At 41.4% G+C, this 23,581-nt stretch overlaps 1 protein-coding gene across 1 annotated transcript in view; it reads left to right on the top strand.

Annotated features, from left to right (window-relative positions):
• The window catches only part of LOC129099520 (metabotropic glutamate receptor 7-like), a 65,384-nt gene extending 55,401 nt beyond the window's left edge, over window positions 1–9,983 (top strand). The window contains exons 9-10 of the mRNA XM_054608773.1: window positions 6,122–6,374; window positions 9,934–9,983. Coding sequence (XP_054464748.1) covers window positions 6,122–6,374; window positions 9,934–9,983 — 303 coding nt within the window. The remainder of the gene's footprint in view (window positions 1–6,121; window positions 6,375–9,933) is intronic.
• Window positions 9,984–23,581: the final 13,598 nt, after the last annotated feature.

Genomic DNA, 23,581 nt, shown 5'->3' with positions numbered 1-23,581 from the left:
TCTTTCTTCAACTCGACACCATTTAGATGCCCTTGTTTTCCACACCTGTGACTCCCTCCCCCCCTCCCCTTTGTTTTGTCCATTCAAACTCGTGTGGAGTGCAGCCATGCGTAAAATGGAAACAAAAGATCACAGAGCCTCTACCTCCCCCCTCCGCCCGCCCCGCCCGTGCACCTGCATGTGCTCAGTTGACTACTCAACACTCTCAAGTTAATGACTGTGAGAGCCACCAGCATCCAAATTCAGCTGACCTCAGATCTGGAGATCAACCGACTTTTGAAACAAACTCCAGGACTGCGAATCAAACGCACCTTTGAGCAATCAGATGACAAAGACATGAACATAACAGCGTTAACAAAGTCCCCCAAAAATGTTTATACATGACTGCAAATTTTTGCTGTCACTGAACACAGGAAGTCTCTTATGTGGGAACATCTTTGACCCCAAAAAACCGAGCGTTTCTTACATTTCAGAAGAGTAGAGTTATGTTATAATGAAACATTTTCCCTTCGGTGAAAATGATCTAGACAGACACTTTCTAATAAAACACCCACAAGATCCAGTCACGCTCAAAGGAGAACTTCATGGAATGAAAAGGAACACACCTCAATACGTGTACAGAAACCACTTAGGTTCTTGTAAGATGTTTCGTGTGCCAACGAGCCCTCTTGAAGAGAGACCGCGCTGCCATGAGTCATTAGTAATGACTAACTATACGCAGCGAATACTTTTTCATTCCAGCTTTCAGCAAGTAAAAAAGAAAATTGCAACTTCTAATCCTCCCGTCTCGTCCTCAAAAAACAACTGCACTTGAAGGGAGTTGGACTTGACAATTATTGCAGAGATGCAGAGTCTTTTGAAATGAATATGTGAAATTCTGCCTTTTTAAAATGTTTTATGCTTGGAAGTTAAAACCCTGAGCAGAGTGCAGCAGAGGCAGACTGCAGGAAAAAAGCTGAAAGTGGTCAAGTGTAAAAGTTGTAGGCTTAAGTTTGAAAATAGATATTGAACATCCTTCAAGATGAAGAGGATTTATTTATCTATTATTCATGTATTAAGTAAGAGTCACTCAGAGCAGAAATTATGATGACATATTGCACTTTTCCTCACAGTTGCGGTTTGGAGTATTAGACGAGCTTACAATGAGTATTTATGTGTATGGGCAAATAACAAATTCACCAGGTAATATGCAAAAATATGATGTTAAAATGAATTAACAGCATCTTATAATGGTATTTTTCAGAACGTCTTTACATAGCAGACTTCAAGTAAACAGTGAAAATGAATGCAAATTGGAATAACAGTTATTTCCTGCGTAAAATTATATCATATCAGCCCTTTTCCAACAACACGGCTTTACAAAACATGCCACGCACAAACTGCATCCATTGTTCAGTGTTGCGCACACAGCAGTAATGTTGGAAATCCTCTGTGGGCTGCGTCACGCCTCTCCACTGAGAACATCAAATCTTCCACTTCATGTCCTTTGCAGGTGGGAGTAAAATGTATTTCTGTAATGTAACTCAGTCTGGAGGAATAAACCGTAACATCGTAAAGACATCTCTCAATTATTGTAGCTCTTCCATAACTTGAAATAAATGAATAATGAAAAAAATACAAGACTCTATATTAGATTTTTATCTCGCCTCAAGAAGATAAGGTTTGCAAAGTTTGAGAGTTTTGATTTATTACGGTCTAAATTCACTGTTGAAAAGCTGCATTTTCCTCGTAACCAAAAAGGGTTGTGAGGACACCAGTTTCTGCTTCTTTTTTTCAAAACAGAACCTTTTTTATAAGTTTAGTCAAATCAACAAGCGTTGACAAAATATCTATTATCACCTAAATATTGCATCATTTCTTAAGTTAAGAAAGATAATACGCTTTTACCATTAGTGCTAACAGACTTATTCAAGCCCATCTGTCTGTCCATCCATCCTTCTATCTATCTATCTATCTATCTATCTATCTATCTATCTATCTATCTATCTATCTATCTATCTATCTATCTATCTATCTATCTATCTATCTATCTATCTATCTATCTATCTATCTATCTATCATATATCTATCCATCTATACATCCATCTATCTATATATCTATCCATCTATACATCCATCTATCCATTTATCCATCCATCTATCCATCTATCCATCTATACATTCATCTATCCATTTATCCATCCATCTATCTATACATCTATCCATCTATACATTCATCTATCCATTTATCCATCCATCTATCTATACATCAATCTATTTATCTATACATCTATCAATCTATAAATATATCTATTCAACCATCCAGCCATTGTCTAGGTTGGACCAAAAATGCACCACCCATAGAATTACAGGCCTTTGATGAGTGACACTTGATGAATACAGGCCCTGATTAGAGCAGCAAACACATCACCATGAAGACTGGTGCAAACAATGCCTTACAACGAATCATGTCGAGGAAACATGTCAGATTGATTTCACTATTAATGACTAGTTCCAACACAGGAAGCGTGCTGCTGTGTGTCACAACCTATTACTGCAAGGATTCAAGGATAATTTAAGTCTTAATTATGCAACACAGGGTTGTACAATGCAGCTGTAGTTCCTTTTATGATACACTACAAACAAAGTGCTTTCCCATTTCCGCATTTTTTGAACTTCCATCGGGAGGAATCTTAACAGATAATAAGGCCGAAGTCCTGACATCCTAATTAAAAAAACTAACATCAGGGAAAAACTGTCCATCGACTTTGTCAATGTTTGAGCACCAAGCATCATTGATGTAAACACAGATTCCAGCGCTCTGTCCTGTGGTTTGCCCGTCAAATGCAGCTTTATCCAGGACGCCACGATGGAGTCAGGTCTCCGTAGAGATGTGGGCACAACAGTCACTGACCTCCCGTTGCTGAGTTAGCCTGAATATCCTGTGACCAGATGTCAGCCAGGAGCAGACTGGGTAGTGGAGTAGCCGTAAATCCTAGCTAGGTTAGCTTAGCTTCCATCTCGGCTCTCCTACCTCGGTAGCGTTGGGTCCAGCAGGTCGACTGCGGGCGGTGATCGTCTTAAATTCTGCTCCCCACAAATTCATCCCAACCACAAGCAACAAAGACGACAAGATGGCGGCTGTGGCTCCAGAGGTACAGCAGGTCGTCTTTCAATCAGAAGATTGGCGGTTCAATCCCAACTCTCCTCCAATCCATGTCAAAGTGTCCTTGGGCAAGACACTGAACCTCAAATTGCTCCCGTTTGCTGGTGTGTAATGTAAAGTGCTTTTGAGTGGTGGGAGGACTAGAAAGGCTTTATACTAATGCAAGTCCATTTACCTACTCCTACAGCTATATGGAGTAGAGGCTTGGTGCGGTACACAGCCAGACAGAGTTACTCATGACATGAGCCCGGCTAGAAAGTAGGCCACCCAACACAACGAGACATCCAGGTAGTTGAGAGGAGACTGCAAATCCCCTGGATCCATTACTGAAGGCATTCTCCAACTGGGCCGAGAGCCTCCTAATTGTCACTTATTGAATCGAGTCCTTATCACTGTGTACATTTATAGTACTCCACCATACCCGACTAAATTGCCTTTTGCAGTAAGTATATCCCTGGTGGGCATAATTATGAGGATTACCCTCGACAGCTTTTTGTCTAAATGGAAGACATGTCGCTTGTTGTAGCTGGATGCTGCTTGTCAGAGAGTTGTAAAATTCAAAAGCATCCGTTTCGATTTGACTCTTGATGAGGACGTTAATAAATCATTACGCTATAAATAGAGAGTTGCCAAGCAGTTGTTGAAAAATGACTTCATGTATTTATTTATGTTAAAGCAACAGGATTTAATTATGGATGTTCTGTGACAAGCTAAACATTGGAGTTCGGGCGGTGAGAGGGGCTGCGAAAAAATTTGGGTCAAGCTCATCGGGAGGCACAATGGAGAACCCTGTCTCGGTGATTAGAGGCAAAAAGAAACAGGATTTCGGTTTGTGCGCATGTGTCGCTGTTTTAGAGGGAGTGAAAAAGCCTACATATCTTTATGTTGTCTATGTGTGTGTGTGTGTGTGTGTGTGTGTGTGTGTGTGTGTGTGTGTGTGTGTGTGTGCACCTAATACTCATTGTGTGATGAATCAACTCTCCTGCATGGTCAATAAATCAGTTCTGATAGGGTCAGCGTTGCGGCGTCCAAGGTTTCAGGATCTCATTAAAAGCTTATTCCAGACGCTTTTAGTTGGACGCACCAAACTCTGTAGTGTTGCTATGGATACCAGACCAGGTTACCAACTACCAAACACGGAAAAAAAACACACAGCACAAGGGGGGTTAATTCTCTTGTGGTCGTATTTTGACGCCAAGATGCTTTTTGATCGTTCGCCCCAAATATCGAATTCACAGCACAGACACAAGATTTATATAAAAAAAAAAAACATTTCCGCTTTGCCTCCAGCCTGGAGTGACACAGAACAGAGTGCACCGAATGCATTGTGATATTCATACAGTTATTAATGCATGGTGCGCCTGCCAGATTACTGCCTCTGATGCTGCTCCACACAGAAGCAGCAGGGTGATGGAGGGAGGAAAGTGGCTGTTGAGTGTGCCGGCATGTAGATGATATCAGGCGTCTGAATGATTGGGAGACAAAGGCATGACCGGCATGCAAATGAGCCCCGTCTTGTACGAAAGGAAAATCACCATTAGCCGTGCTATTTATTTACCAAGGAAAGAAAACTGCATGCAAATGGTGACATTTCTTCCCCTCACTGAGTCGCCGAGCGTTTCCCTCTCTCTCTTGCTCGGCGGATACACTGTGGCGGCTAATGTGTTTACAATCGTCTGCTCCACTCCGCTCACATCACCGGTGGCTGGCAGCGCATGAGTGACATCTGAAGCTTTCAAGTGCAGTAGATTAGTGAGGAGGGCTTTGGTGATCTGCTCTTGAAACCATAAGGTGCCCTCTTGAAGCGATTCTTTCTCCTCCAAGACCCTTACACGACAAAAAGAAAAAACAAGAGGTTCTTTGGTGCTGAATTGCTGCCCTCGACCACCTCTTAGTTAAAATCACAGGCGCTTGATGAAGTGGCTATGAAATTTGTGTTAACCTAAATCTGGGTTATGTAAGCTTGTAATTACCACACATCAATGTCGAATGTGTTACGTAACCTCTGAGGAGGATTTCTTTTTTTGTTTACGGAGAAGGCGTTTAAGAGAACGTACCTGTGTGGGGCTCACATGAATGGAAATCTTGTGAATGATCTTACCACTTAACGCAGTGAGAGCCTTTCACAGGCGGCACTCCACCACGTACAGAGCTGCATGAACTAAAAACAACTGTAGACCACTGATGCAGTGTTCATGGAGGGAATTTACATTGAAATCAAACTGGCTAGAGGAATTGGTGGTGGAGGAGGAAGTAGCTCCGCGGCTATAGATCAGTATGATGAATGCTTGAGTGGTTGAGATGAAAGATGTGACATCAGAGGTGACTGGAACAAGTCACGGACAGTTTCCATAGAAAGTAGGCCATGTGAGGACATTTTGATAAAGTCATGGCGATGCTTCTGCTATTGTCATTAGCACGCTTGAGCCGTCTTTTCGACTTGACTGAGTAGCTGCAGGTCAGGCTTTAATAAATGCTGCTGGATTATGTTACCGTACGCATGGATGCTCCTTTTTCTCCAACAGCTACACGGAGAAAATATCCACGCCACCTACATATCTGATAATAATGTACGATTACAAAAGAGGCAAGAATGATCTGTTGTTATCAGGAGGGTTTGTATTGTATTAGTCAAACTAACACTTCCTCTAATGATGTAGGCCCTTTGTGGAGGAGTTTCTCCAAACTCAGCAACTTTTTCTTTTTTCGCTGGATGCTCATATTTGTTATCAGCCGATGGTTATTAATAGGTTTTTGCCTCATCACTGTGCTCGACGGGGTGACTGTTCTGTAATAAGCCACAGATGTTGAGCCATCATCCCCGTATTGTCTCTCATTTTTCTAGATAAGGTTTTTAAAATGTCGGCCTCATAGAACTGCCACATCTCACAGAAAAGAAACTCGTTCATACTCTGTTTGTTGTTATTCCAGTCTGTATTAAAAATCATGTTTCACACGTGCTTTTTTTTCTTCCAGCTGTACATCCAGACGACCACGCTGACCATCTCCATGAACCTCAGTGCCTCGGTAGCACTGGGCATGCTCTACATGCCCAAGGTGTACATCATCATCTTCCACCCTGAGATGAACGTGCAGAAGAGGAAGCGTAGCTTCAAGGCCGTGGTCACAGCCGCCACCATGTCGTCGCGTCTGTCGCAGAAGCCCAACGAGAGGCCCAACGGAGAGGCCAAGACCGAGCTGTGTGAGAACCCCGCCGCTGACCCCATGAGTAAGTAAGGCAAGATAAGATGGATTTTATTGTCTCCAAGGGGACATTTTTTTTTCTTGGGACAAAAGTGCAAACGTGCTGTGAAGAATACAAACAATGTGTAGCCAAAGATTCTAACAGATTACACACAAAGACAAAGAAGACAATACAAACATTACAAACAAGAAAAGACATAAGGCATCATCATAAAAAGAAAGAAATCATAAACCATAAAAAACATAAATGAGTAGTGTCATAGATGTTGGCAGGAAAGACATTTTAAAGCGGTTGTTTATACAATAACTTGTTCACTATTGGGATTCAACTATGGTTAATGTCACACAAAACTGTAACATCTTTTTAGAATAGTATTTTTCATATTGTGATTTTAATGACGTTAAGATGTGCAAAGAGCTGGAAGTGGAGAATAAGAGGTCTGTTGTGAGATCTTAACCCCTTTTTAAATCTTTTTGAATCGTTCATCTGAAGGTAATAGTTCTTATTCAGAATACACAGGAGTCTGTGTTCATGTGAGAGAACCACAAAAGGCTCATACCAAGCATATTGACGTTAACATTATACAACATTTTATGTGTAATCAGGATATGTAACCCACTTGTTTACAGCTCAATAGTTAGCTATTTGTAAAACACAGCTATTTTGGTCACACTTTGCCTGAATCTATCACTGAATCTATCATCACTGAATCTATCATCTATCGTTGTGAGACGATGGAGCCAAATTCTGCACCAGAGTTTGTCAAAAAAACATGGATTTCATATCAACTATTTCTGGATTACAGCATACACAGCCTGTCCATTCAATCTACAACGAGTTAATAAAGATTATATAGAGATCTACAGAGAGCCAGGAGTTGAGATCTACATATATATCCGTTCTAGGGGCGTTTGATCATGTTTTACCCGAGAAGGACGAGATGTCTTTCTAATCTTTTCTCATATTTCCTCTCTTGAACCATAAAGTCCCATTCCAGCGATTTAACTAGGTGGCTACTTGAGTATAATAAGTATAGTGTCCTGTAGAATGGACGGAGTTATCTCGGGTCCCTGATAAAAAACGGTTAGACCTTTAGCTCGAGTGTGAGGCAGCGAGCATGAAAGGAGACGGAGAAGGACTCCCTCCATTCTCAGCGACAAAGCCGGGGGAATGGAAGGAGATAATCTGTGTCGGTGTGCTCCTCACGCCGCCCTTCATCTGAAACAGTAAGCATGATCCTGTTAGCAAAGATAATACCGGGTATTAGGACTCGAGTGGGGAAGCCGGAATACTTCCACAGTGAGGTGTTTGTTTGGAGTGATAAACACCAACACTTGAAAGGCTTTCAGAGAAAAGAAAGAGAAAAAAAACCACAACTGCAAAAGATGGAATTCAGACCAACGTTGCCATGGAAGCTCAGGATGAAGACGGAGATGATTGACAGCTCATGCAAATCCCACATCACAGCCTCAAAAAAAAAAAAAAATATCCTTCCTCTCCTGCAGCGCCTCTAATCACACGGAGCGACCGTGGCACCCACAGGTGGGCCCGCCCCTCCACCCCCTCCACCCCCTCCACCCACTCTTTGAATTAAGCCTATGACATGACAGTCTTTCCCGGGAATTTTCTCCAAGCACCCAACAGTTGTCACACTCTCATCTGTGTGTGACAACTCCCAAATAAGCTTGTGTGTGTGTGTGTGTGTGTGTGCGTGTGAGTGTGCATGACTGAAAGTGTATAAACCAGAGAGCTGATGCAGAAGAGTACCAGGGGGATGAGGGGGAACATATCCTTGTCTGCACACATGTGTCTCAGTGAGCAGACTCACTCCTCGTTGAGGGTGAAACCTTCACATCTGTCGCTGCAGCACATCCAGAGTCCCAGAGCGGGCCGCGTGCGGCGTCGGCGAGTTCCTCCCAAAAGTGCACCGGCGTCATCTGCTCCTCTCACCTTCTGTCTCCCCGACATGAATGTCTTCTCGCCTCGTCTCCCCCTCCCAGCACACTCTCCTCCTCCTCTTGCCCTTCTTTCTTTTTTTTATTTTCAGCGGCAGGAGAGAAGTGACATTTATTAATGGCGAATTTATGTGCATGACCGAACCCCTCCCTTCCTCCCCTCATCATCACCACCACCTACCGAAACCTGAACTCTGCCTCGACCGTCCCGGGAGACTGTCCGTCAATTCCTGTAACCATCAGAGCGCCAAATACCTCCCTTTCAGGGCCCATCAGCCCAGTGTGAGATGAGTCATCGGAGTGATTTATGGGATTAACAGCATTAGCACTTCTGCAGATTTACATCGTTGCTGATACGGTGTGATATCGTCATAATTACGCCTCATAAAGACCCCGCAAATCAGAGATGTTGGAATGCTTCACTGTCGTTTTTTTTATGTGTTTTACCAATATAGATGAACCCAAACAGGCATGTGAGGATGATGGAAGCTTTTCAGATCAATTTCAAATGAGATCTGTGAGAAGAAATCAGATACAGGCAAAAACAGGAGAAGAAAATAAGATAAAAGTAAAAGTAAATAAGCTATTGATATTAAGAAATTAAGATGATAGCGTAAGTAAACACACAGACACACACACACACACACACACACACACACACACACACACACACACACACACACACTGCGTCTAGCAACAACAACAACAAAAAATCTTAGTTAACAGCAAGAATCTGTTGTCCATTTACTAATGTTTTATTCATCATACTTTGCTGGCCAAGATAACAAAATGCAGCTGTAAAGAAACGGTGCGACTTTAATTGCGTAGCCCATGGGAGCTGGTCGCCATAGCAACATTAAAGCAGTGGAATGAGAATTTATAGCAATGTCTGTGATTAAAAAAAAAAGAAAAGTAAAAAAAAAAAAATAAAAAGGCGCATGGTCTCTCTTCGACAAACACTTCCTTGTGCTCGTCGTCGGCCCGCTGATCACATGATCACGGTGTTTAACCCCAAAACAAGTCATGACGAGCCATAAAAGGCGTCACTCCAAAGGCTGGAAACTTGTTCTCATAATGAACACAAACACACACACACACACACACACACACACACACACACACACACACACACACACACACACACACACACACACACACACACATACACGTACACACAGCAACCTAGGCACTCAGCCACATTCTGATACGTTTCCATGGCAATCCAGTCTGGGATCACATTGCATGCCCTAGCGTTTGTTAGGCGCTCACGTGTGTGTGTGTGTGTGTGTGTGTGTGTGTGTGTGTGTGTGTGTGTGTGTGTGTGTGTGTGTGTGTGTGTGTGTGTGTGTGTTTTATTTTTTTCTATTGCTAGTTAACATCTGAAAATAGAAACTAAGGCTGCACACGGGGGCATCGTGAGTTGAAATGATACACCGGGCAAGAAATATATTGCAGCTGATTGCACACAGCTGGTGATAAAGAATGCACAACGCATCAGGACGGAGTTTACCAGAGATGTTGTTTAGCTGCTTTTCTTCAAGATGCCTGTTTTATTTTTCTTGTTTTGTTTCATTGGACCTCAAAGTAAAAATCTTAATCCTTTTTTTTTGTGTGTTCTCTGTTCTCAGGTCAAGCAACCAAGAAAACATATGTGAGTTACAACAACCTCAGGATCTGATCTGCTTGAACAAAAGTGAATGCTGTTTGTCCTTTTATCTGCGATTTTGGAAAAAAAAAGAAAGGGGTGAAGGGAGCTCTAGAGGAGCAGAGAGACAGACAGACGGACAGACGGACGGATGGACGGATGGACGGATAGATGGATGGACGGACGGACAGACAGACAGACAGACAGGAGAACGAGCGCAGGCATCGCAGCACCACCTGCAGTACCTCTGCCCTCCAGTGGACCGTGGATAGCATCCGACCTCCATCCAGACATTAACACGTGAGTCCTGACGGAGAGCGGCTCGGCAAAACAAACTGTAGGTTCTAAAACTTGTGTTGTGGCCCCTCCCACTTCCCCTACCCCCCCACACCCGTCTCTCTGACAGAGAACAACTTGCCTGCTGAAAGGGGTCACTGTGAACGAGGACAAACCGCGGAGGAAAAAAAAAAAACACACAAAAAAAACAAACAGTGGATCTGCTTTCAAGATATTTTCTTTTTGAAATGTCATTAAAGCCATATTCTCTTGGGGTTCCCATTATCTGATTTCTGTTTTGTATCGTTTAAGTGATTCTTCTTCTGTGCCTCTTTTTCTTGCTGTTTGATTTAATTACCTTGAACAGCAAGCTCTGCCACATCCAGTATTTCTGTGTTACTGAAATCAACTCAAATCAGATCCCGGGTGATTATTATGTTTAGAGTGATGGGCATTGTATAAGTATATATATTTTTTTTGTAAATATTTGGAGAGTATTTTTCATGTTTGGAGTACAAAAATAGATATCCAGTCTTTGTTCAATTGGATTTGGGATGGTAATGAGAAAAAGCACCACAAAGTGTTCACTTTGCATGTGCCGATGTGTCTGTTCTATTTGATGTAAACAAGAAGAAAAAAAATAGAAATAAATTCTGAAAAATGATAAATAAGCTTCTGCATCCTTCTGCCGTTTGTTTTTCTTTACCAGAACTGAACTTCATGAAATGACAGAATATCAGAATATGGCTTTAATCTGTTGTTGAATTGCCCCCCCCTCTCTGTATCTGCACGCATGTTTGTTTTATATATAGTTTCGTATTATGCCTAATTATGATGTGGGGAAGCATTAATACCGGAACAATCATGCAAGTATGTTGTGATGTCTGTCAAATTATGAACATGTAATAAAATCATTTTGTTATCTTTTATACAACTAAAGCAGACGGCATATCATAGTGGTTTCTGTGTGAGTGGTATGAATAAGAACCGCTCATCACCGCAGTGGATTATGGGTAACGGTAAACCGGGTGGAAAATGTTGCGTGCTGGTTTTTTACCGTCTCACCCCGAGTTAGAGAACGTTAGAGAGCTCAGTGACGAGAGGGAGAGAGGCCGACTCACCCTTTACTCACCCTTTACTCTGTTCTCCCATCACAGCCGTTGTTCCTTTCTCTCTCTCTCTCTCTGTCTCTGTCTCTCTCTCTTCTCTTTCTGTCTTTCTCTCTCTTTCTCTCTCTCTCGCTCGCTTTCTCTCTCTCTTTCTCTCGCTCTCTTTCTCTCGCTCTCTCCTTTCTTTCTTTCTCTCATTCTCTCTTTCGCTTTCTCTCTCTCTCTCGCTTTCACTCTCTCCCTTTCTCTCTTTCTGTCTTTCTCTTTCTGTCTTTCTCTCTCTCTCTTTCTCTCTCTCTCTCTTTCTCTCTCTGTCTCTCTCTCTTTCTCTCTTTCTGTCTTTCTCTTTCTGTCTTTCTCTCTCTCTTTATCTCTCGCTCTCTTTCTCTCTGTGTCTCTCTCTTTCTCTCGCTCTCTCCTTTCTTTCTTTCTCTCATTCTCTCTTTCGCTTTCTCTCTCTCTCTCGCTTTCACTCTCTCCCTTTCTCTCTTTCTGTCTTTCTCTTTCTGTCTTTCTCTCTCTCTCTTTTCTCTCTTTTCTCTCTTTCTGTCTTTCTCTCTCTCTCGCTTTCACTCTCTCCCTTTCTCTCTTTCTGTCTTTCTCTTTCTGTCTTTCTCTCTCTCCCTTTCTCTCTTTCTTTCTCTTTCTCTCTCTCTGTCTCTCTCTGTCTCTCTGTTTCTCTCTCTTTCTTTCTCTCTCTCTCTCTCTCTCTCTCCCCTTTTCAAGTCTCACCACCAATCCCACATGAATAATATAACACGTCAGATCAATTTGTCCCGCTGATGGCCGGGGCCTTTACGAGCTAACCGCTCTTTATTCCTTTGCCTGCCTGCGAGCATAATGTTATTATACTCCATATTGATTATGATATAAAAACATGAATAGGCCACGCATGAGAGACTTCTGTTTCTCCTCCCTCTAGGCTGCTACATGGGCAAATGATAGATGGCCGAGAGACGCTGATTCCTCTTATTTATTCATTTCTTTGTTATCCGTGTGTGTGTGTGTGTGTGTGTGTGTGTGTGTGTGTGTGTGTGTGTGTGTGTGTGTGTGTGTGTGTGTGTGTGGGACAGAGGCGGTGAGAAAGAGGGGATGAGCTTCTTCCTCTTGTTTCTCTTTCCATTTGTCTGACATCTCTCTGAGCTCCCGTGGGACCAGATGGTCTTTACTTCTCATACGCACAGTCTGTCATTTTCTGTTGCACACAGCCAGGATAAATCCCACTTATGCCCAATTAAGACCCGCCTCTCCTCCACCAAATGAACCGCCCGTGCCCGTGTCCGTGTGCGAGTAATCAGTCGGGTCTGAGCCGAGGTTTGTAGATTTGCAGCTCAGCAAAAACAAAGAAGAAACAGCCCAAGTTGTAGTGTTGAGGATGTTGATATAAAGCAGAAAAATGCGACCTTTTGATATGCGGGAGATATATACGCATGGCATTAATCAGGAATGTTTTTTTCTTTTTTTAACCTACCCATAAATAGTGTGAAGGATGGTTTCCACCAGACTCTCAGGGCTCCTGTCTGAGGGCCCACCTGCTCAGCATGCACCTGTTCTGTAGGCAGCAGTTTCCCGGGAAAAACATCAAAGGGAGGAAACTAATCATGGTGGACTGAGAGCAAAGCAACTTCCACCAAGGAGGACTTAAATCCCTCAAACTCAGAGGCCCGTCGATCGCAGATTATCACGAGCGGAACATTTGTAGTCGAACAATAGATTTTATAGACTTTTAAAAATGGACTCAGGCTTTTAAAGGCACAGTTTGACTCCAGAATCAGGTATTGTCCCTCTTACCTGTGGTGCTATTTATCAGTTTAGATTGTTGTGGTTTAAGAGACATGTGCCGTAGAGAGAGTCTAACTTCTCTCCAATAGAGTTACTACGGTTGAAAAAAAAATAGTTCCTTCACACAAAACTGCTCACAACAAATTCTGTGGATTCCGGGTCGATATTTCTTGAAGGACACATTCCTGTTGCGTATTTAAAATGTATGTTTTTGGCACTAGACGGGTGCCATCTAGTCTAATTACATTTGAGAGAAGGTATCTCTACGGCCGATATCTCCAAAACTGGGCAACTCACACACCAAAACAATCTAGAATGATAAACAGCCCTACAGATCAGAGGAACAATATGTACCTTTGTGTGAACTGTCCCTTTATGAGCGCTCTGGTTATCAAGCTGTCAAAAGTGTCCTCACTGTGTAAGAATTACATCTCTGTGTGACCCAATTCTGATGACAAGGTGACGTCGCTGCTGTAACAAAAAAACCCGCTCATTTCAGCGTTTGTGTGGACATGCAGAAGTCCCGTCACGGCGCTCTGGCTTTTCTTCTGTCTTGAGTTTTTTATTTTTCCGTGTCACTTCGGTCCGGCTTTTCTTTGAATGAAGCCTTCCTTATCTTGTCAGAACTCCTGATGCGCTCTTTCACAGACGATTTACTGATGCAGAGCCTCGATGAGCTCTGTTTCATGGCTCCTGGGCCCTGGGCTCTCCTATCTCTCCATAAATGTCCAATTATCCAACTCCAGCCAGAGTGAAACCTTATCTGCTTCCCGTCAGTGACCAACTGAGGCCTGATGTAACATCGGGAGGATGAAGACGCTCCCCCGATGCTGCATCTTTTACTCGGAAGCCTCTTTATGATGCCTTTGTGTTTACCGGCATCGTTCTTTCTCCCCTCTGTGTTCTCGGCTCTGAAGAAACCAGGCCAGTCACTGTTACCAGCACACAGAGACACTACCATTTCATAATTAGTGGGGCAGTCAGATAGCATGGTGAGACATGAATCATAACATCCACTTCTCCTCGTAGGCACTAATTACCGTCTAAAGGACGATCACGAGTGGGTTTTGCTGCTCTGAGCAGCAGAGATGTGCTGTTTGTGGGTTTTTTTCCTGCCAGCGATCCAAGAAAAAAGATGCCCTTTTTTTTTTTTTCTTCTATAGTGTATGAATAAATTAGCGTTGGGGTCACCGGGTCACGTTTCTTATCCGAGGGTCCATAGACCTACTGCTCGCTTTGCTCCGGCTGCACAGGCAGAGTGTTTGCCACAGCGTTATTGCATTTTTAATCAGCGGAAGAGACCAGGCATCATTCTCATCACATTAGTGTCTCCTGGTATTTATTCCTCTCTCACTCTCGCCCTCTCTCTCTCTCTCTTTCTCTCTTACTCTCTCACCACTTTGACTCCTGAGGGTGGGTGGGTGGGGGGTGCATTTGAAATTTGCTCATTTGACAGTCGTTAGAGATATGGATTCTGACAGTACACAATTAGCTCATTCACCTCCTTTATCTTCACTCATCTCTGGCTGGGGGATTTACTGTGTGCTCTAATAACCGCTATACCTCTCTCTCTCTCTCTCTCTCCCTCTCTCCCCCATCTCTTCGATACTCAAACTTCTAACTCCATCTCTCCCTTCCAGTTAATGATCATTTGAAAATTAAATATCTGACTCCATGGGTTTTAATTGACTGCTGTGTTATTAAGACGGTCGGATGAGACGAATGCTCTTCAGATGAGTAGAAGCACTAATCTGCTGCTTTCCCTCAATTTCCCCTGTCAGAAAAACAAAAGGCATTCATGGAGAAAAGAAGTGCATCTCGTGATTATGATGCACACTTGTTTCGCTTCGGCGGCGTGAAAGATGCACCTCCCATGCAATAAATAAAGTGATTATTTTTTTTTTTTTATTAAAGCGTTGAATCACAGCTTGGGTTCTCGCGCAAAAAGAGAAGCCAACAGCATTTAGAGCAACACGGATCATGTGCGGCTCCAACAGGAGTTGACAGAGATAAGTGGTGGCTGGCTGTGAAATGTAACTAGAAAGCTAAGCTCCTGATTTCAAGGAGCGTAGCAGAAACAATGCATTTCCACATCCCACACAGATCACTGTCATTTCAAAGAAAAGTGGAAGACGCCTAAAGAGAAAAACAAAAAATGGAAATGAATAGTTGAGGAAGAGGGATGGAGATCGACATCAAAGAAAAGATGAAACAGGTACAGAGAATAAATCTTTTACACGTTTCACTTGTTTGGTGTTAACATCCATCTGGTTCTGTTTTTATTTAGTCTTTCTGCTTTAAACTGATCCTAAATCAGGCTCATTAATCCTCAACCTGAATCCACCTTTCAAACAAGCTCAAAACTAACGGGTTTGGCTTTGGGCATTGTGCAGGAAGTGTGCAGTTTAAATGATAATAAATCAATTCAAAGTGTGACTCATAGTCTTCCACAAAAAAAAACTACATCGCTGAGGAATGTGTGTCTCATTTTTCAGCGTTGGAGCACCCTCCATTTGATTAAACTCCACCCAAAGGCTGCATCAATTATGTATCTTCACAATGGAGTTAATGGACTGCAATAACAGCTGAAGATGACTTGACTAAATTTCCACATGACATGGCGAGGAAAAAAAAAAATAAAAAATCTCACAATGTAAAGCGCACCTGAACAGCTTGTCTGAAATGATGAAAGATCAGCTCTGCTCCCAGAATATTAAATAAAACCACATATTCTCGTGTTTCCGTGTTAATCTGTAAAACATTACGCCCTCTGACGGATCGGCCTCCTCCAGGAGAAGATGCAGCACGCACATTCTGTACCTGTGTGTGTGTGTGTGTGTGTGTGTGTGTGTGTGTGTGTGTGTGTGTGTGTGTGTGTGTGTGTGTGTGTGTGTGTGTGTGTGTGTGTGTGTGTGTGTGTGTGCTCTGAATGCATACACGTGTGAATGTCTCAGCTCAGCTTGCAATCCGTCCACCTTGTGATCCGGCTTCTATAATTCTGGTCTCTGGGGTTTGGGTCTCACGAGTGAACCCTCTCCGAGAGCAGAAGGGGCCCCGACCGCACAGTCACTGACCCATCTGGTCAGCCAGGCCAGCAGCGGGGTGGGGGGGGGGGGGGACGGGGGGGCACGGAAGATGCAGAGACCAAAAAAAGCTTTGAACAAACATCCTGCAGATCACACAGGGCCAGTAAATAAGGTGGAGGTGGTGCACAGCAGAGCCACATACTGAGCAGCCTCCGTGTTCTTACTCTCTGATGTCGTGCGTGTTGTTTGAACTGCACATAACGACGGAGGGCAAAGAGTTTTCCAGCTAAATGCACACCGCCGACAGGGATCTGCTGCGCGGTGCACGAAGCCACACAGTGACCCCGCTGCTGCGTTGTGTGCGGACTTTAGACTGTGTTGGTTTGGCTGTGATTGTGAGTGCGGAGGTTGGTTCAACATGTCATTACAGAAGCGGAGGAAAGGTGAAGGTGGTGGTGTGGTGGTGGTGACCTCAGTGCTGCTGCTTCTTTTTTTTTTCTCCTCCACACTCAAATGCACGGCCATCTAAATGTTTCTGCCGACCTCTTCCTCACCTCCTGCAGAAAGCTTTAACATGCTGCTCACACCCCATTAACGCCGGTGCAGAGCAGCCAGCACAAGGCAGCATCTGTCGTGTTTCCCCCCCCTCACACACCACCACCACCACCACCACCACCACCACCATCACACCACCCTTTTGTCGCTCGTGGAAGAAAAAAAAAAAAAAAAAAAAACATCCCTAACTTCTAATCCTCGTCATAGCTCTGAAAATCCACCATCCGCCGCTTCCATGGCTGAAGACGAGGATTTTCACTTTTTTTTTTAATTTATTTTTTTAAATCCCAGCTCTGGAATGGATCCAATTTGTGAGATAAGAACCCAAATGCAATTAGTCTACACTTTCTAAATCTGTGACTGAATTATGGAGTCTCACAGTTGTCAGAACTTATCTCGCGTTCCAATTATGAGTGAGACCCAAGAGAGAGGGGACACAATTTCTTTTATTTTTGTATTATGGAGGGAGTTAAACTGAGCACCACTTCCTTTTGCTGATGCACTGTTAAATAAATAGCTTCAGTGATATACTCTCTGGTTCATGTGTTTCTTTTTTGCTAACATGGAAGGTAATGAATTCAAATAAAGTCTCTAGCATCTTATAATAAGATCTCGCTTCCTGTACACACACACACACACACACACACACACAGTATCTGATAAATGATAATTGCAGTTTGGTGTTTTGTTTACCACGGCTGAGGGCTACTTGCTATTTATCTTCAAAGTTCATTATGATTTCATGTAAAGGTTATCAATCAGCTCCTTTGTGTTGTTGGTGCAATGCTACTGCCCTCTGCTGATGCTTCTGCACAGATCAGCATCTTTCCCTCTGTTGTCTCTGCGGCCTCAGAGCCTTTCGTATTCTCACCACTCCATCCCAGAATATCCTATCTGTACAGCCGGCACCGACAGATCCCAGAATGGACTTCTGAACAGACTTGCTGTTCGGCGCTCAGGGTTAAGCAGCTTTTTATAAAGCATTCAAATGAACTTACTTTGTTCTTTCACAAGATGGCGCTGCGGTCATTGTCGGAGGGAGGAGAGGATGCAGCCTGCAGCAGATGAGGCGAGGAGCATTTACAGTGCTGCAAAGAAAAAAACTGAACATGCATACAGTTGTTTTGTCACCTTGGAGGACAAAGCATTGACATATTTTTAATTTCTTTGATACAAAACTAAATTTAAACCCAAATAACCTAAACAGGATAAGCTTTTTGCCTCACAGGTTGATGTTAAATAAGAATATCTACCTCAATGCTACCAAACTTTTTATCCTACTGAAACTTACAGCAGTGATGTAATCCAAGTTTATTAAATCAAATCTGACCAATAATGTGATATTGTTACTCAACATTGAAACTCACCTCTCCAATTGGTCAAACATTCAAACGTTTTTCTTAAAAGCTACTAATTAGCAGTTAAAGGGGAACACCAACTAAATGAAGAATTCTAATTTGTTATTTTATGTCAAATGAATCAATCAGTATAAGTGAAGAGGAGCTTCGACTTATTGAATTTGAACTGCGGACATGGTTTTGTAGCACTTACTTATGACTGTTGCTTGAAGTCAATATGTTTTAGGTTTTTTTTTGGTTTGATTCCGGAAATAAGCTCTGTGGTAAACACATGCTTAAAAGACTTTAACGTTTTGTTCTACTATAAAAAATAAGCTCTGTGGTAAACACATGCTTAAAAGACTTTAACGTTTGTTTCTGTGAAAAGTCCTCTGGAGAATTAAGAAACGTGTCCGTGCCTTTAATAAGGAGGTTGCTAACAAATGTCTAAATGAGACTACAAAGCGCCGTCACAGCCTTGTTGTGTTCATTCTCACGCCCATGTGACAGTGCTGTACTTCCTCTATAGCCTCGTTTTACTTTTCACTTCCACCAATTGCATTCATGCTTCAAAAATCACAAAAGTGGTTTTCACTTGTGAGGATTATCTTGCTGAACAAAACGTGTTAGTATCATAAACTTGTGTAGTTTGTTTTCTGAAGTAAACCAAAATCAAGTGGAAATATTTAATTGGCTTTTTGTCAAGTGAACCAGTAACTTTCTATCGGATCAGAAGATCATTTGTGTCTCCCCGTTGACTACTGTACATTTTACTAAATAAAGTCTCATGAGCAGCTTCAGATTTTAAATTTGATGACTTCACAAATTTGAGATTTTGCATTCTAGCTCTAGGAAGAGAGTTGTTTATGTTTGCTAATATGTTTACGGACTGTCATAGAGCGTAGGAATAACCTGTATGAAATTTGAAAATGGGCGTGGTTCCCCTTTAAATAAGATAGCAGGACTTAGAGTTGTTAGCTGGCTTCCTTGATTGAATACAAAATGTATAAGAGAGGTTTTCTTTTACAAATATTCCCTGAAACACAGACTGTTGAGTTTTGGTTCATTTCTCTTTAGTTAACATGTTACGTTAGTCGTTTGGCTAACGTTGAGATGATATTTAAGCTAGTCAGTGTTGTGCCGACACCAGTATTTGGACAATAATTCAAATTTGGGTATTTTGAATGTACTTCGCCACCACTGCCAATGTTTTTGTCATGTGTCTCAATATTGGTTATTACCAGAAAAACAACACTAACGCATTTTTTGCTCAAAATGTCATAATTTAGGGGTTTGTTCTTGTAAACATTTCACATTTTTACATACAGAAGTAGACAGGTTTAGGACCTGAATGGCTACATTTAAGGAATATGCTAAATGAAGCTTAGCTTTCATAAATTTTCTATTATTGTCAACGTAGGGCGACGCCTGTAAACATACAGATACACTGCAGGAGCATGTTCTTAATATATAATGAAAAACATTTTATATGGATTGTCCATTATAAAAAAAATGAAATATGTGCTATGCTCCATGCTTCCCTGACAATTACCCTTCATCATGATGCTGTTTCCTTTTTTATCATTGTGCTTTCAGCCCTAATGGGAAACAGAGTGCCACGTTTCTTGGGCGTTGGGGCTCTAACGAGGCCTTTACTGTTGTAGTCCACGTCATCTGGTTCTGCCCACCATCGCTTCCTTTCTGCTGTTTCACCTCACCGTTTCTTCAAGCACTCGGGTGCAAACAAAGGCTGATTACCTTTTTATTTTTTTCTAATCATGAGAAAAAGGTTTTTGTCAATAATACCGTGCAGTGGAAATAATTACCCTCCTGTTTGTAATGAGAGCTCGGCCCGGCTGCAGGACTAATTATAATCTGTTATGACCCCGGGAATTACAAACGAGCTTTCAGAACACCCGTTCTGATTAGCGCTCTGCCCGGGTCGTAAATAGCAAAGATACAGCAGGTGTTTCATAAACACTCAACGTGCATACGTAGAAATCTCTGAAGCAATTTCAAACGACTATAAAGCAAAGCGTTTTGTATACATCTGTATTCTGCAAACTTTTATTTCAGAAATGAAGAGTTGGGAAACAGATGAGACAGATGGTTTTTTTTTGTTTGTGCAGAGCTGCAAAAGCATCCACAGCAGCAGTTTTTCTTTTTTAAGTGCAACAACTGACGGGTCCGTCCTTCCTATAGGTTTATACATTTTTCATCACATACATTAACTTTCACTCCCAATACATTATTAACGAGAGCAGTGGGCAGGTTGATGAAGTGAGGGATTGGCAGTGCATAAAATAGCCTCAACTCTACGGCCTGATACTTCCTCATTACTGGCTGCTCTTATCGATCGGCTCAACTCCATTTGTAGATTCAAACTACTCGACTGCTGTTGTAGCAGTAAGCTGATCCTTAATGGAGAGGATTCATAGAAAGCATACTCGTACATTTAGTGGTTGTGCTTGAGAAAACTACAGTACGCTGTGTACTCCTTTTACTTTGACTTTCTGATGACATCATTTCTAGTGGGATACTATACTTTTTATGACCTTTTGATGTATGTTTCCATGGTTTTCTGTTTTGTTAAATTTGTTTTTCTTGTTTTATTTTGAAGATCCCTGCTTCTTGGTTTAAAAAAGTAAAAAAAGTCAAATAAAAGTCATAGTATTAGTATGTGGAAAAAGTAAAAGAAAGTCATATAGGAAAAAAGTTTAAAAAAATTCATAGTATGTGGAAAAGAAATTAAAAAAAGTCATAGTATAGTATGTGGAAAAGAAATTAAAAAAAGTCATAGTATGTGGAAAAATGTAAAAAAAAGTCATAGTATAGTATCGAAAAAGGTCATACAACAGTACTATACTATATCTTTTTTTCCAAACATACTATACTTTTTTAAATATTTTTTTGTCTTACTAATCTATCACATCTGTCGACATGCAATACTATGACTTTTTGTGACTATTTCGACATGCTAATCTAGGACTTTTTTGGAGGAAGTCATAGTAAAGCATGTTGAAAAAAAGTCATTAAAAAAGTCATAGTATAGTATGCTGAGTGAAAACATAGACGATGGTTTTGACTCAGGTATTTTGTTGCTCTCAATGTACCTGCTCAGAAATAGGCACATGGCTGAACTTTTTTTTTAATCACACAAGATAACAAATACTTGACAGCTATGCATTGTCTGCAGTGACGTTTCCTTAGGCGTCCTGTCTCTAGAGATGGATACATCCAGGCTGGATGGCAGGCCAGTAACAATTTTTGTTTTTCCTCGCAGTTCTGACTGTCCACGGTCGTCTCTTGCTTTCCTGTTTGGTGGCGGATACAAACCCCACAGTGATGGCTGTACAGACAACTGACGGGATAATTGCATCTTTTTCTTGACAGCAAAGATGCTGGAAGCAAACATGAGATCCGGGGAGACGGTGGATCCCAGAAACCTGCAGCCTTCCACAGCAGACACAGTGGCGTTCAGCAGTGGCGTAGAGCAGTTACGACGGGCCCTCGTGCACGGCTGCTGTAAAGGAACAAGGGCACACATACCTGGTGGGCGGGTGATGATGTCATTTTACCTGACCCAACATTCTGCCTCCGGACTGTGACGGAGTTGAGATCTGGGACAGAGTGCTGAGTGAGTTCAGAGAGGAGGCATTCTGGGATGATGGTGTTGAAAGCAGAGCTGAATTCCAAAAAAAGGATCCGTGCACAAGTACGTATGGAGCCGACGACGTAACATGTAATGCATGAGGGCGTTTTTTTTGGTAACTTTTTATGATACACAATACCAGGATTTTATTAATTACTTACTATACTTTGACTATTTTTCTGACTTTTTTTATGACTTTTGTTCACATACTAGACTTTGAACTTTTTATGAAATACTATTCTAAGACTTTTCATTAATACACTAAACTATGACTTCTTTATTAACGCCATACTATACTAAACATTGTTTTATATGACATACTGAACTATGACTTTTATGACATACATTACTTTTCTATAATATACTTTACTATCATGTTTTTTTATTATTATATTTTAAATCTTTGACATACTATTATGGCTTTTTGCAACCTTTTCAATTACATATTATTCAGTGACTTTTTAGGACACACTATTGCACTACTTTTTATGACATACTTTACTATGATTTTTTTTTGTATGAATTTAATGACTTTTTTATGACATATTTTGATGACATACTATTTAAAGCTTTTTAGCAACTTTATAAACATACTATGACTTTTTTTTTTACATTTTGATGACATACTACAACGACTTTTGGTGACTATGGCAAAGTATACCATGACTTTGATTTCTTATGACAAATAATGACGTACTATACTATGACTTATTTTTGACATACTATATTATAACTTTTTTTTCTTAACTTTATTTTACTCCTAAATAATATACAATTACTTCTTATGACTTGTGGGAATTCTATACTATGCCTTTTTTTTTTTTTACTTTTTCAAACATGCAATACGACTCATTTTTATTAGTCTTTGTGACATACTATGACTTTTTGGGATTTTCTTCTGACTTATTTTGACATACTATACTATGACTTTTTAAACTTTTCTTGACAACCTATGCTATGATTTATTTCTGCCTTTTTTTTTTTCTTTCTTTTACATACTATACGATGACTTTTTTGAAATTTTATGGCATAAGAAACGTCAGTATTTCAGTCTGTATATTATAAACTAGACTCATCGTAGGCATTGAGTCTAGAGCTAGACCATGAGTCTAGAGCTAGACCATGAGTCTAGAGCTAGACCATGAGTCTAGAGCTAGACCATGAGTCTAGAGATAGACCATGAGTCTAGAGATAGACCATGAGTCTAGAGATAGACCATGAGTCTAGAGATACGGATCATCTCTAGACTCATGGTCTAAGATGAGTCTAGAGATGATCACTGATCCTGTATTAGCTTTAACGGTAAATTGAAACACTTATGTGTCAATTCCTGAAGCAACCCTTCACCAAATACACATTATTGCTAAAATTACAACCAAAAGCCTTCAGAGCGATTCAAGGTTTGTTTTTCTAGGACTTCACAAGAACGGATCAAAATGTCTTGTATTGAAACTTGTTCTGAAAATGAAATTTCAAGGCAGCACAGGTCACAATCAAATGAAACCGTTTTTGACCCGTTCCGAATGAGCCATCATTACACAAGCTCTATAGCAAAAAAAAAAAAAAAAAAAAAAAAAGTTTAAGAGCAGATATTAGTCATTGTTATTGATATTTCTACAAAGAGACGTAGGAGCGCGGAGCCAGAAAAAGAAAAACTGCCCACCTGAATTCCACAGAAAGGGAGCACTTCTCTTAAAATACCCGACGGTCTCACAGGAGCTGCCTGCTGCGCATTTAGTTTATTACAACAAAGAGTCCGTAGCTCATGTTATAGCCAAACCCAGCCAGGCATTGGACTCGACTGTAGCCTGCTTCTATGAACAAGAACGTGACAACATACTGTAAAGCAAGGCTACACAAAGACACGTATATTATGAGAAAATAAATCTGGAAA

Source organism: Anoplopoma fimbria, chromosome 12 (genome assembly GCF_027596085.1).
Source record: "Anoplopoma fimbria isolate UVic2021 breed Golden Eagle Sablefish chromosome 12, Afim_UVic_2022, whole genome shotgun sequence".
NCBI lineage: Eukaryota > Metazoa > Chordata > Actinopteri > Perciformes > Anoplopomatidae > Anoplopoma > Anoplopoma fimbria.
The sequence above is the reverse complement of the archived record's forward strand: the minus strand, read 5'-3'. Positions and strand labels throughout refer to the sequence as shown.